Consider the following 13053-nt stretch of genomic DNA (forward strand, 5'->3'; position numbering starts at 1 on the left):
TAACCTTTTGCCAGGAGAATTATTTGTTGTTTTGAGTATTTGACAAGCAATTTGGAATTGATTTTCGAGCAGACCATATGAGTGAACATCAAGATTGGTCCACTGGGTCTAAACCCTAGCTCAAACTGCACGTGCTCCCACCCACCTACATACACACACAAACTGTGTTGGGGAGACAAACACTCGGGGGGTCGCCATATGTTGTGGCTTTGATGTAATATGTTAGGATCTCATCTTAAGATTATGCGTGTCAGGATTCGGCGGTGTGCATGCCTATTATAGGTAAGTGCCAATGCTGACGGAATCATCAACATTTTGTTAAAAGAAATCTAAGAACTGTGTTGCTTTGCAAAGCTCCTACATTGCTTTGGTACAATTCTCCTATGCTTTTTATGATTTTCTTAACTTTTAACCTGGGAGTTTCCTGGAAGTTTCCTTGGTGGCATATGATACAGTTTGGGGTCCCAATCACCAAACGGGTATGCTATGCATAAAAACTACTAGAAGTTGAGATTTTTACTGTATTTTGCAAGGGATCGAGTAGTTTTCACCTGCTAGACCTTACTAGCTGCAATGGTCATATGTTTAGGTGAAGTCTAATCTTTGAAGCCAGAATGTTGTGGTTATTGTATAAGCCCCATCTAATTCAAGCTGTTATAATTGTAAACACATTCCTTACCCAGTAGCATATTTTAGATGTTAAGAACCTTTCTAACTGGTTTGAATTTCTGTGTTCCTTTCTTGACATCAGTTTTGGTAATAACCAGTTCTTGTTTGAGTACCTCAAATGAAGCAGATTTATGTTAATTCAATTACTTGGATTTCTCAGATCTCCTGAACATGCAAAGCATAAGAAATTCCATCTTGAGGCATGTGAGGGTGAGGGGATCGGCTGAAAGGTGGTTTTTAGCTGAGAACCGGAATGTGCTCCAGCAATTGAGCCACCAGATGTGCTCATCAACAACTACCGGCCCTGATCAAATAATGGATCGAGTGATTGGACTGGTTAAGAAATTCGACAAAATCGATGCCTCTAAGGTAATAGATGGTTATTGTCAAAACTCACTACAGACTCTTATCATTTGTCCATCTTAAATTTGCTTTTGTGCATTCTTGTTGGACAATTTTCTATGTTGAGATAAATGTTTTTACAAAATTAGGCTACTAGTGAAATGAAATTAATGTTATTTTCGAATTATGCTGGAACAGGTTACCGAAACAGCTGATTTTCAAAAGGACTTAAGCCTGGACAGCTTAGACAGGGTAGAGCTTGTTATGGCTTTTGAGCAAGAATTCTCCATGGAGATCCCTGACGAGAAAGCAGATAAGCTTACGTGCTGTGCAGATGTTGCAAAGTACATTGTTTCTGTTGCTTAGCAAAAAGTTGTGGAGAAGTCCTCTTATGTTTTTCAATCTTACCATGCATTCAAGGTTTTATTGGAGGATGTGCACTCTATGGTTTCTTGTTATCGATTACTCTTATTGGCTGCAAAATTTCTCTTTGGGTTCGCCTTGATGTTGCTTTAGAACACTCTGTGTTCTTACATAATTCTCTTATAGTTATTGATACTACAATTCAATCATTTCAATTTTCTTTTGTGGAAGAACTATAATATATGGTATTTCTCACTATGAGAACTTACTATTATTTACACACATGCTGTATATGTTATTACTTTCCTTTTTATCCATGCATCTTTACAACTGATAGGTTGAGCAGGATGGTACCCTTGTAACTCAATGCTGTGACTGAAGCGCCATCCAGATGAGCCATGGTGCTCTATATATATTGCCTACCATATCATCTCTTTGTCACCACTTCTCTTCATGCATGCTTCCAAAGGTCTAGAAGTCATGTGCAGGAACTTTATCCTTCCAGCATTGTAAATGCGAATGCTGTTCCCAGCTGATGACAGTCTCAGTCCCTTTTGTTTTCTGACATAAACTGGCCGACAGGGTGAGTCCTTTGGGACTCGAAGAACTGTAATGGAACATGTTTTTTCCAAGTTGGGGACTGCATGGAGTTGGGAAGGAAGATCCACAATGAAATCTCCGAATTCATCGGTGACACCTTGTTGTGCCCATCTTGATCTACTCTTCTTCCCAGGGTTATGGCATTTGACGGCCACCAAAGCACCTGCAGATTTTAGAGTAAACCACATGGTGATCATGATGATGATGATGATGGGCAGATTTATCCACAATACCACTTAATTTGCAAATGATTGAAAGCTTTGAGCATGCATGATGTACCACTCAATGGGATAATGATTCAAAACCTTCAAATTGAACATGCACTTTTATACATAACATCGGGGTATATGTGAAAATCATGCTCTGTTAATCTTATTGGAAATGCATATGAAAACAATATAATCTAAGAATGCTTTAGTTTAATAGACCGGATTGGAGAGCAAAACTTTATCCTAAATGTGCATAGACAACATAAATTTTATGGTTAACTTATCTAGGATTAAATTCAATTAATACATCATTTTCAACTCTTACAAACAAATCGTTGTTTTTTCAGCATAATTAATGTATATATCCTTGTCCAATTTTATTCACGACAAAATAATCATAAATGCAAATGGTTGTTTCTGCCATTCATTTAGATCGACATAATTTCCTTTCTTTTTCTATTATTTTTGTTGGGCAGGGGTTTACAAACTATAATTGGTTGTTTTCAGCGTAATTATATCCATGTCAACAAATCATAAATGCATAATGATGTTTCTGCTTCTCATTTAAATCAGAATTAATCTTTATTTGTCAATATTTAAGGGGAGATGACGCTTTGATGTGGCATGATGGCATCTCCATTTGTCCTTCTTTTTATTATTATTATTTCGTAGGACACAACACAAATTTCCTCCATTCTATAGTTTCCTCCGACCTAACTATTTCAATAAGTGATAAGTGTTGTTCAACATATTTCGGTTTTTCAAAAATTTATGTTTAGGCTTCTAGGTTAGTAAAATGACTAAAAAATATTAAAAAAAATATATGTGAGAGATGTCACTCGTCACTTATTGAACTATGTTAAAGGAAATTTCTTCCAAACTGGTCCATATAAGGTCAATATGAGATTTTAATTGGTTACAATTTTCTGACCGAAATGCAGCCAATTTGGAGAGCTCTGAGAAAAAGATTGGTTGTCTGTTCCAGGCAGCTCAAGGTGTGGGACAGTTCCGGAGGTGAGCTCTACACCCACTCTCTTTGATTGAAGTTGTCCGAATTGGCTGCAATTCGGTAAAGTGGAGCCGATCCTCATGCGGGCTCATATGTCTTATGTTCTACAAGAGGTTATTACGTACTAAAAGTCTCCGACTCATAGGAAGACAGGACAAATCATGAATGTTTTTGGCACAAATCAAACAGAGTAAATAATTTGATGATCAATTAGGCCATGCATGTAAAAGTACTCCTGTACCAAATTCTGCAGCACAAAAGGAATCTGGCTGAGCAATCTATTTAGGCACTAGCCTTTTACCTATGGAATTTATTTTTCATAGAAAATATGATTCTCCAAGAGCCCTTCTGTCCTATTTTAATTACTTCAATTTATGACTACCTTGAATGAATGTTTATGGTGTGATGATGAAGGACAAAGGCATTCATTTTTCAACTAGTAGCTATAATTCATACTTGTTTCTCAATGAAGTCCAAACATATGTAGTCCATAAAGGACTATAAAAAAAAGTGTTTGCTTCCTGAGAAAAAAGCAAAAGAAAATTGTTATAATATTCTGATAAATTAAAGAAGCTGAGCCTAATAATTCAAACATGTTAAAAACCTGATACGGGCCAGGCACGAAGTTGATCATCAGCATGCAGGCACGCTTCGCAATGGATTGAACCGGTGACAAGCACGGTGGAGAGCTTCTCCTCCCCATATCCAGCAATTTGCACCAACTCTTCTCGGCTGGACTCTTCGAACAACAGGTTTTCTTGGGTGACGCGGGCGCCCAATGCCGATGCTGCGGCGAAGAAGATGAAGATGATCAACAACACCACAAGCTTGTGGAAGCCGCAAAAGTGGCTCATCTTCTTTTAGCTTTTTCTTTCTAAAACTCCCTGATTTACTTCACGTACGTTGCTTATGGAGAAGCAATATATATATATAGAACGAACAGACTCCCCACCTTTCTTTTATAAGTTTTTTTTACTTTTATTTAATGATTATTCTACCCTTATCAGTACCATAAATTACAACCACAGCCATCCTTGGATGTTCAAACATAATTCGCACTTTTCATACCCCCCATGGAAAATTACATTTTTGCTGTTTTATTACGTGACTTATTTAGTTTTATATATAAGAGACTTCCCACCTTTCTTTTAGTAAGTTTTTTTTTATGGTTATTCTGCCCTTATCAGTTCCATAATTACAACCATAGCCATCCTTGGATGTTCAAATATAGTTTTCACTTTTCAATTTCGATCATATTACCCTTTTTGCTGTTTTATTACTTGACTTCTTTAGTGCTCGATCTTATCCCATATTACAGGCCATGTTGAGAAAATTGAACTTGTTAAAGTGATATCATTAAATACATTGTTTAATAAACTATATAAGTTTTAATTAAGAATTATTCACTCTAACAAAAAAAAAAATGAAAAATAAGGATCTACTTTTCAAATAAAATGAAAGGTAAGATAGAATGATCCTGGAATGAGTGTATATATATAGATTAACTAATTAATTACCCAAGGATTCTACTTGTTCATCAATCTATATACATCAATATTGGAGTTGACAATGAAATTTTTTTTGCCAATTATCAAGTATTTACCATATGATTGACTAATGGTTTAATAGATATATGGTGTTTTGGCCAATCTACATTTTATGTAATTGCAAGAAAAATAAATAAGTTAAGAATTATTGGCTCAATGACATTTGGCAAGAATGAGTGATATTTAATATGATATATATATATATATATACTTAGTGTGCAACAATTGATTTTGCAAGCTACAATGCCAATTAATTAGCTGGTTATAATCATAATTTTGGCCAATAGATTAATTAATGATGACTAATTGTTATATATAGTGATGGTGTTTACATCATGTATTGACTAGGGGTTGGGGTTATTAATTTCTCTCTCTTTTTTTTTCCTTTTCTTTTTTTTTTGGCCATTTGAAGAGGGGTCTCTCATTCTCTCCAAGCAATCGTCAAGGGTGTTTATGGTCAAATAGCAACATGGCGATCGATGGCAATTTTGAAGTTAAAAAGAAAAAAGAGGGGCAAAAGATTGGTCTTGGTCTTAGCTTGGTTGAGATTTTGGAAGTTGGAAGTTGGTAAAGGAAGTTAAATGTAGAGGTTGGTAGCCTACTCTTATCGTCTACGTATTTCAATTTTATTATAGATCGAGTAGTCTTTAAAGGGCAAAATAAACCGTTTACCAAGCTTTGAAGAGAGACACGTCTTGTAACCTCAAATTCTCTCTGTTCATTTTCCAGCCTGCCTCATCTATCCCCCATCTGCACAAATCTTCTACAACCTTCGGTTATTCATCTCTTTTCTTTCTTTTTTAACCTCTCAACTTCGCAAATTACAATTATATCTATGATTTACTGGGTAATCACCCGATTGGCCCCAGGTTGAGGAGATCCATTTGGGCTGAGCAACCGGACCCAAGTCATAGATTTCAATGGCCCATGGGAACTAGCTAACTAGCTGCTCATAGGGCAAAGGAGATAATTGTTTTAATTTGCCACATGATTCTAACTGTTCTAGCAACACCCCACACTTGGTTAAGATCATGCCTGATTAGCGGATAACACATGGCTAGAGGCATGCAAGGAGAAGAAACACTCTGCCTATTGCCTAAGGGAGGGCGGGCGGCCATTTCAGGTACGTACATATAAACTCTTGGCACCCCTATTCTCTTGCATTGTAATTTTATTTTATTTTATCAAATTGCTTATTAAATTAAGCATAGAAGATATCAATCTCCTGCAGACACTTCCAACAAGAAGTCTTTGAGTTTGCTTCCAATCTCTCGCTTACATGTATTCCTCATGGTCTGAAGTTGGACATGTATACGATGAACTGCATGTGTCATCAATCTCAACATGGCATGGTAACATGTTGCATACCCATGCAAGTGGGTAGAGCATGAGTAGGCGAGTTGATATATCTAGCCGAGTAAAAACATGGTAACAACATTAAATTAATGTAAAAGACAATATTAAATTTCTTTAAAACGGTCCTTTTTCTAAGAATTACTCAAAACTAATTTCGACTATGAAGGTGACAAATTAACAAGCAAGGTTTGGTGTACGTATTAATGTGCAATTACCTTAATGGTTGAGCAAAACACTTGGGGTTTGGATAGAAAAATGTATGGGACCATAATGACTGATCAAAAATTATATGCATTATTAGTTGGATGTGGACATGATGGCCTAGTTGTTTATGCCTAAATCACACCTTAATATTGATAGGACCCTGATGATCGTAACCGCAAGCATTAGCAATAAATGCACATATAAAGATGAAAAGCACCATATGGTGGATTACACATGGTCGTTTGAGTAAAAAATAATATACGTACATTGACCCAATTAATCTTCAAGTCTCCTTGAAATCATATAATAGGGATATAAAGATCTCACAAAGCTAGGTTTTATACCTACTTCTATTGGCTTACTTTTCCTCTGAAATAGGTTCGAGAAAGTTTTTTTAATTTCGTTTACAAAATTGTCCCTTAGCATGAGAAAAACATATGATTTTACAATAGTACTAAAAAATATTTTATAGACCGGGTCGAATTAATTAACTTCTTCAATTCAGTTTAGAAAAAATCTTTGTTCTAATTAACCGAATTTATTTTTTATAATTAAAAAAATGTGAATTGGGATTGCTTGAATTTCAATGAAATTCGGGCAGCCTGAGATATGAGGGTAATGAGATCCATCTACTTGAATTTCACACTTTCGACTCTCTAGAGTAGGTGAATCCCGTATAGATTGTGTCAAATCTTATATCTCAAAAGAACAAAAAGAACAACTTTTGCTCATGAAAGTATAAAATACGATAATTATTTTCGTCCAAAGATGGGGTTTGAGTATTTGATTGGATGTGAAGTACTATAGTGGTATTGGATGTCTAGGGTCGACCAGTGACACAGAAAGTGGTGCACCTGTCCCTCCACTTTATTTTCACTTTGAGCATAAACAAATTACATGACCTAATTATATTAATTTAATATATTAAAATCAATTTAAAATTAATATTTAACTCACTTTATAGGTATTATATAATTTGTTTGTTCTTAAACACTAAGGTATATGCGAGAAGCATTAACACGTACTGACAAGAAGATTCCAAGCTTTTCATGTTATCTCTAATCTAATTTATTAAGAAAATCTTGGTTCTAAAAATTTCTTACATTTTTTTGTAATTAATCTGACAAAAACTATACACTGAAAACGCATCTAATTGGTTCCTTAAATAATTGGTTCCTTAATTATGTTGTGCTATACTGCTTCACTGTTGGCTGCTGAAGATAAAGCATACCACTTTGTGAAGTGGAACCCCTGCATGCCCCCAACATAGAAACATGACCAATAATTAAACTTAATGATAAAACTTTAATTATCAGCTAATGAGGTGTCCAGTAGGCAAACCTACCACCAATCCTAATCATCAATGTGCCCACGTAGCATGTCTTGTAACAGCAAAAGGGGACCCACATAGTCATGGCTTTTGAAATCAGGGCCGTCAAATGTGGACAATTAAGAAAAAGTCTTAGCGCCATCGGATCATCACATTGGCCCACCACACACAACTGGACATCATCAATTGCACGTAAGGCTGACGAGATGAGTTCATTGGCAGCGTGGCACGGCTTGAGAAGGTTGAGCCCCCAACAGGCTCTTTTTACGTAGGTGGCTCTTCCATTCTCTCGTTCTGATAGGAATTTTAGCTATTCAAATTATTTAGACAGTTATTATGTGAAAGAATATATGAGATTTATTTGTTCGAACAAACGGTCAACAATTCAAATTTTATTTAAATAAATTGTTTTTATATAAGCTTAATTTCTCATAATAGCTACCCCAATTGCTAATTAATGTGAATCTTAATCTCCTTTTTTGTCTCTTATTTTCTTGCCCAAGTGATGCAAGAGATTCCAAATCTAGTCCTTAATTTGTTCCTTTATTTCCTCATCTTTTCAAGCTTCTTGCAATTTTTAAGAATGATAAGGGCTAATAATTTGCAATGAATGACTTAAAATTTTTCGTTCAATAGAGTGATCAACTACCTCAAATAAATGGTGATCAATCAACTTAAAACATGTTACAGATGGTCAGACCACCCTTTTGAAGTGAGGGAATGGTCGATCACTCCCAATATATTAGAGTGGTCGCTCACCCCCTAAAATGACTTGGAGGTAACCGAATCGCCTCTAAAACCATATTTTTGAAAGTAGTCGGACCATCTCTTCATTTTGAAGAGGTGGTTGGCCAGTACTCTCAAGACATAAAAATACCTTCTTCTTTTTTTTTCTTTTTTTTGGGCTCTTAATAATGTAGCTCGTTGTCAACCATTCATTATAAATAAACGGCTAAAATTGAGTAAATTGGTGCCGCCAACCATTTCTTTATGAGAATTGCAAGAATCTCAATCCTTTGTATATCCATTATATTTGAGATAAGTGAAGATATCGTAAAATCATTGAGGGTTCATTTTAGGTGAGGATGAAATAATGCAAATGAAACAACTAAATTGTAGTTTGGGGCAATATATATCGAGATCCCATTTCCCCCAATGCATGGGATGATTCAGTGTTGTAAGCTTAAATTCAAGCTAGAGGCTGCAGCTGAGCCGACCCCGCCAAGGGGTTGGATCACGTGATAGAACCTCAAACAAACAAGATCTCTTCTCTACCCATTTCAATCCAACGTCTCATCCCACGTCCACATGTCAGAGACTTATCGAAAAAACGAACGGCCCAATACCATTCCACCTGTCACACACGATTTAATATTTAATCCGATGATTAAACCATACTTAACTTGGCTTCTATACTCTCAATTACAAACCACCATACCACATTCCCCAGCTTGCTGCTACTGCTTGGCCTCTCTAGCTTTTACCCAAAACCCTAACTTCTCTGCAAATTTACACTCACTTTCATGCACTCTTTCTTTCATTCTCTTTGACGTTCTTCTGCAAAACCCATCTCTGCAAATTCATGGCCGACTCCGACAACGATTCCGGAGGGCACAACACAAACTTCAGCAGCGAGTCGTCGCTGAGAGAGCAGGACAGGTTCTTGCCGATAGCAAACGTGAGCAGGATCATGAAGAAAGCTCTGCCGGCCAACGCGAAGATCTCCAAGGAAGCTAAAGAGACTGTGCAGGAGTGTGTGTCGGAGTTCATCAGCTTCATTACAGGAGAAGCGTCCGATAAGTGCCAGAGGGAGAAGAGGAAGACGATCAACGGCGACGATCTTCTGTGGGCCATGACTACGCTTGGGTTCGAAGAGTATGTTGAGCCTTTGAAGATTTATCTGCAGAAGTTCAGAGAGATGGAGGGAGAGAAGAGTGTTATGGGAAGGCAAGGGGAGAGAGACGGTGGCGATGGCAGTGTTGGGAATAGTGGGAACTCTGGGGGTGGGTTTGGTGGGGGTGGGATGTATGGTGGGGTGCAGTCCAATATGATGATGATGGGACATCATCACAATTATCATCAAGGCCATATGTATGGATCTGGTAGTGGTAGTGGAGCCTCTTCCGGAAGGCCAAGGTAGGTTTCAGTTGTTTCAAGGATGATGACGACGACGATGATGATGATGATGATGATTCTAATTTCTCACTTGCTCTGAAAGAAATTGAGATATGTTTCCCTGGTGATTATATATGGTGCCATGTTTTCTTCTGTTGTTTTCCTGATTTTCCACTTCCCTTTTGATTAGAGTGATCGGTTGTGTGGGGATAATGTAGGTTTTTCTCTTCTTTTTGTGAAGTAGAAGGTGAAGAAGAAGATAGAAAAAGAAAAAAGAAAAAAAAGGTCTTTTAGATCTTCCAATTAAGCATTGTAATTACCCCATATCATATTGATTACTTTTGATAATTAAATTTCTTTTTCATTAATTGTTACTAGCTATTCCAATCAAGTGATATAGGATAAATGCTTCATATAAATCCTTAGTAAGCAAGCAAGCTGACAATTTGTACTTAAAATATATATTATGAGTAAATCCAATTCCGATCTCTTAAGTGGGCATCGTAGTTTTCTTTTTGTAGGGTGTCCGAATCATATTGTAATTTTTGAATACCTCAATTGTAAGAGATTTTGATCCCAACAAATCATATGTTTAGTATAAGATTAGCAATTTTTACACGACGCACGAATTCGACAAGAATTCAACATTAAATTAGCAGGCGGTTTAAGATTAAGAGATTTTACCTGTTCAATTAAATTGGTTAGTTAATTAAAGTTAATTTATACAGTATTATATTTATACCTTGACACGACCCGAATTGTCATCCTTAGTTCAATAACTGCAATCAAAGATTCTAAACATCATAAATGGGTAAAGTTTTTTTTTTTTTTTTTTTTTTTAAGATTTGAGGATGAAGTGCTAATAATGTACTATTTTCTTTTCTAATTAGAACACGTTATTAATGTATAAGTTCAATAAGGATTTGAGATGGATAACCTGTTCATATATATTGAAAATGTACAAAACTTTTGAGAAATTGAATAATGGATAGAATTCATAGCTAAGTGGATAACATTGGGCCTATTTTGCCCACCGTGGATTGTAAACATAATCCCCAGTAGTTAGCTGTTTGTCTCCATGTCTAGCGATCTACCCTCACAAGAAAACAGACGAAGCACCTTTGTCTCCACTTGAGTTTGGCTACTTCCAACTGAATTACATATTTTCAACTACTTTTTTCTCCATGTACGATTGTATCCACGTCCGACAAAGTTTTCCTCCCACGACAATTTTCTCCAATCAAATTCATTAAATTGACATATGTAATTAATTCAAATTTTGAAAATTGCATAAATGTTTGTGTTTTCATTTCAAATGAAAAGAATAATGTTCACTATTTCTCTAAAAAAAAAAATTTTAAAGACGGATTGACGGTAACATGTGACTAATAGTATTACTTAAAATAAAATGTTTAACCATTAATTACTTACTAAGTAATAATAAAAATTATATTTTTATCTCATAATTATCTTACCCGGGTAACATTACATACGGTGCTATCTACCCTTAAATTATCAATAAAAGAGCATTGTTGTCAATGCTCCGAACGGGTGTATTGCTTTTATCGTTGGGCCTTTTGCCAAGAATGAAGAGTTACCTTTTACAAGTTTAAGAAGGCAACATAATTTCAACTTTTTGATGTCTATTCTTAATAAACTGCTTCAAGTAGTCGTCAAGGCTACCCAAAGGTCTAAAACAGCCTTAATTTGTCCCGAGCACTACCCCAGTGGTTGTGGAATTTGAGTCAACAAAATATACAGTGCTTTAAAAGCCTTCGACATCATTGAGTAGTGTCTAGCTGCCGGCCACCGACTCCAACCATGATCAGATTCTATTTATTTCAAGTAAAATGGAGAATATTTATTTTATAGTTGAGGGTTTGTTTTGTTAACAGTGTATATTATGTTGTTTTAACTGCCGATTGAATTTTTCCTATTATCCCATATGTAGAAGTGAAGAAGGATGCTCTTCTTCATGCCAGTGCAGCAGGGCGGCAGGCAGAGTTTGCACTGTACTTGAGGGAGAAACATGATAACGACATGTTTCCAAAACCAAGACATTTTGGCTACCATGCTTGAGGAGTTTCTATCAAGGAATCTCAATTTGAATGGATGCCAAACAAAGGATAAAGTTTTAAAAATTACGTGTATTTTGAACACATATCAGTTTGATAACGCAATTGAATATACCAGGATGCACAACGACAGCTATGTAAATTTAAATGAAAATTGACATCTGAAATATAAAAAAGCCTACATCACAATTGATAAAGCTTCTCATAACGCCCAAAACATTCATAACTGCATAAGTTTTTGAAATTTAGGATTCGGATTTGAGTTGAGTCCACTTCCAAATAAGGCACGATTACAACAATTTGATGCAACAACACATTTATGATTTTCCTCTACAACAAGGATAGATGAATCCTGTGGCAAAAGCAGCCTTCCTCAGGTCAAAGTAATAAGAATCTAAGATGAAGAAAAAGAGGAAATAATAACAGCAGTAATTGAAAGAAGATGCAGAGGTTTACAAAAAAGAAAATCAGCTTTGGGGATTACTAGAATTGTTGTAAACTTGTAATTATCCTCTTTTGCTTTATTATTTGCCAGAACACCAAAACTGCAATTGTTGCATTCGATACTAACAAAAAACTTAAGCCTGGACAGAGAGCTTGTTAATTGTTATGGATTTTGAGCAACAATTCTCCATTGAAATACTTGACAAGAAAGCTTACTTGCTCTGCTGATGTTGCAAAGTTCATAGTTTATGGAGAATTCCTGAGTGGTTTCAATTTCTGGGAAACGGCTTCTTGTCATTAATTAGTCTTATGTAGGCATTTCACAATACAAATACGTATTTTCATCGGTATCGGTGTTGCGTAAAGGGTACGTAGGATCTGACTATCTGAGGCTTAATCTAAGGAATGTTTGCTAAGTTTATTACTTTTATTTGTTCAAGGCTTCAAGCTATCCAACTGAATCTGGTAAGTTTTCCCTACTTAGACTGAACTTTCAATCGGATGGTAGAATAAAAATCAAGGGACAAGCAGACTAACATGGTGGACATGCATCAGAATGTAGCAGATTCGTGCTCATGCCAATGATTCTGCTTATAAAGGAAATCTACTTGATCCATATCAGAAGAAATTTACTTGTAGCAAACTCCAAACGAAGTTTGCACAAGTGTTTATGTTCTAGTTGCTGGAGGACATTTTGTGTAAAGGAGAATGATAGAAACCAAAGAATTTCATTTGTTTTCAGAGGTTGTGTGCGACCAAGTAAACAGGTTTTGCTTTGTTATTGCAACTT

General features: G+C 35.9%; 3 protein-coding genes across 3 annotated transcripts; 2 read left to right on the top strand and 1 right to left on the bottom strand.

The window, feature by feature from the left end:
* The first annotated feature begins 466 nt into the window (after positions 1 to 466).
* On the top strand, positions 467 to 1589 carry MTACP3 (mitochondrial acyl carrier protein 3). Its single transcript, XM_059582331.2, has 3 exons — positions 467 to 589; positions 830 to 1038; positions 1210 to 1589. The coding sequence occupies exons 1-3, from the start codon at positions 574 to 576 to the stop codon at positions 1375 to 1377; spliced, it is 393 nt and encodes a 130-aa protein (XP_059438314.1). The 5' UTR covers positions 467 to 573; the 3' UTR covers positions 1378 to 1589.
* A 161-nt stretch (positions 1590 to 1750) lies between these two features.
* LOC132171104 (Pollen Ole e 1 allergen and extensin family protein) lies at positions 1751 to 4071 on the bottom strand. The gene is made up of 2 exons (XM_059582330.2): positions 3797 to 4071; positions 1751 to 2137 (listed from the first exon to the last, which is right to left on the bottom strand). Exons 1-2 carry the CDS (start codon positions 4044 to 4046, stop codon positions 1794 to 1796), a joined length of 594 nt encoding a protein of 197 aa, XP_059438313.2. The 5' UTR covers positions 4047 to 4071; the 3' UTR covers positions 1751 to 1793.
* Positions 4072 to 9052: 4981 nt separating this feature from the next.
* On the top strand, positions 9053 to 10059 carry LOC132171818 (nuclear transcription factor Y subunit B-3-like). Its single transcript, XM_059583221.2, has one exon. The coding sequence runs from the start codon at positions 9212 to 9214 to the stop codon at positions 9767 to 9769; it is 558 nt and encodes a 185-aa protein (XP_059439204.1). The 5' UTR covers positions 9053 to 9211; the 3' UTR covers positions 9770 to 10059.
* The last annotated feature ends 2994 nt before the right edge of the window (positions 10060 to 13053 follow it).

This window comes from Corylus avellana, chromosome 1, assembly GCF_965113065.1.
Source record: "Corylus avellana chromosome 1, dhCorAvel1.hap1.2, whole genome shotgun sequence".
Taxonomy (NCBI): Eukaryota; Viridiplantae; Streptophyta; class Magnoliopsida; order Fagales; family Betulaceae; genus Corylus; species Corylus avellana.

Coding starts and splice junctions, on each gene's coding strand:
- MTACP3 (XM_059582331.2), top strand. Junction 1,039..1,209: donor ACAAAATCGATGCCTCTAAG/GTAATAGATGGT, acceptor ATGCTGGAACAG/GTTACCGAAACAGCTGATTT.
- LOC132171104 (XM_059582330.2), bottom strand. CDS start 4,046: ATGAGCCACTTTTGCGGCTTCCACAAGCTTGTGGTGTTGTTGATCATC. Junction 2,138..3,796: donor TCGTGCCTGGCCCGTATCAG/GTTTTTAACATG, acceptor TAAAATCTGCAG/GTGCTTTGGTGGCCGTCAAA.
- LOC132171818 (XM_059583221.2), top strand. CDS start 9,212: ATGGCCGACTCCGACAACGATTCCGGAGGGCACAACACAAACTTCAGC.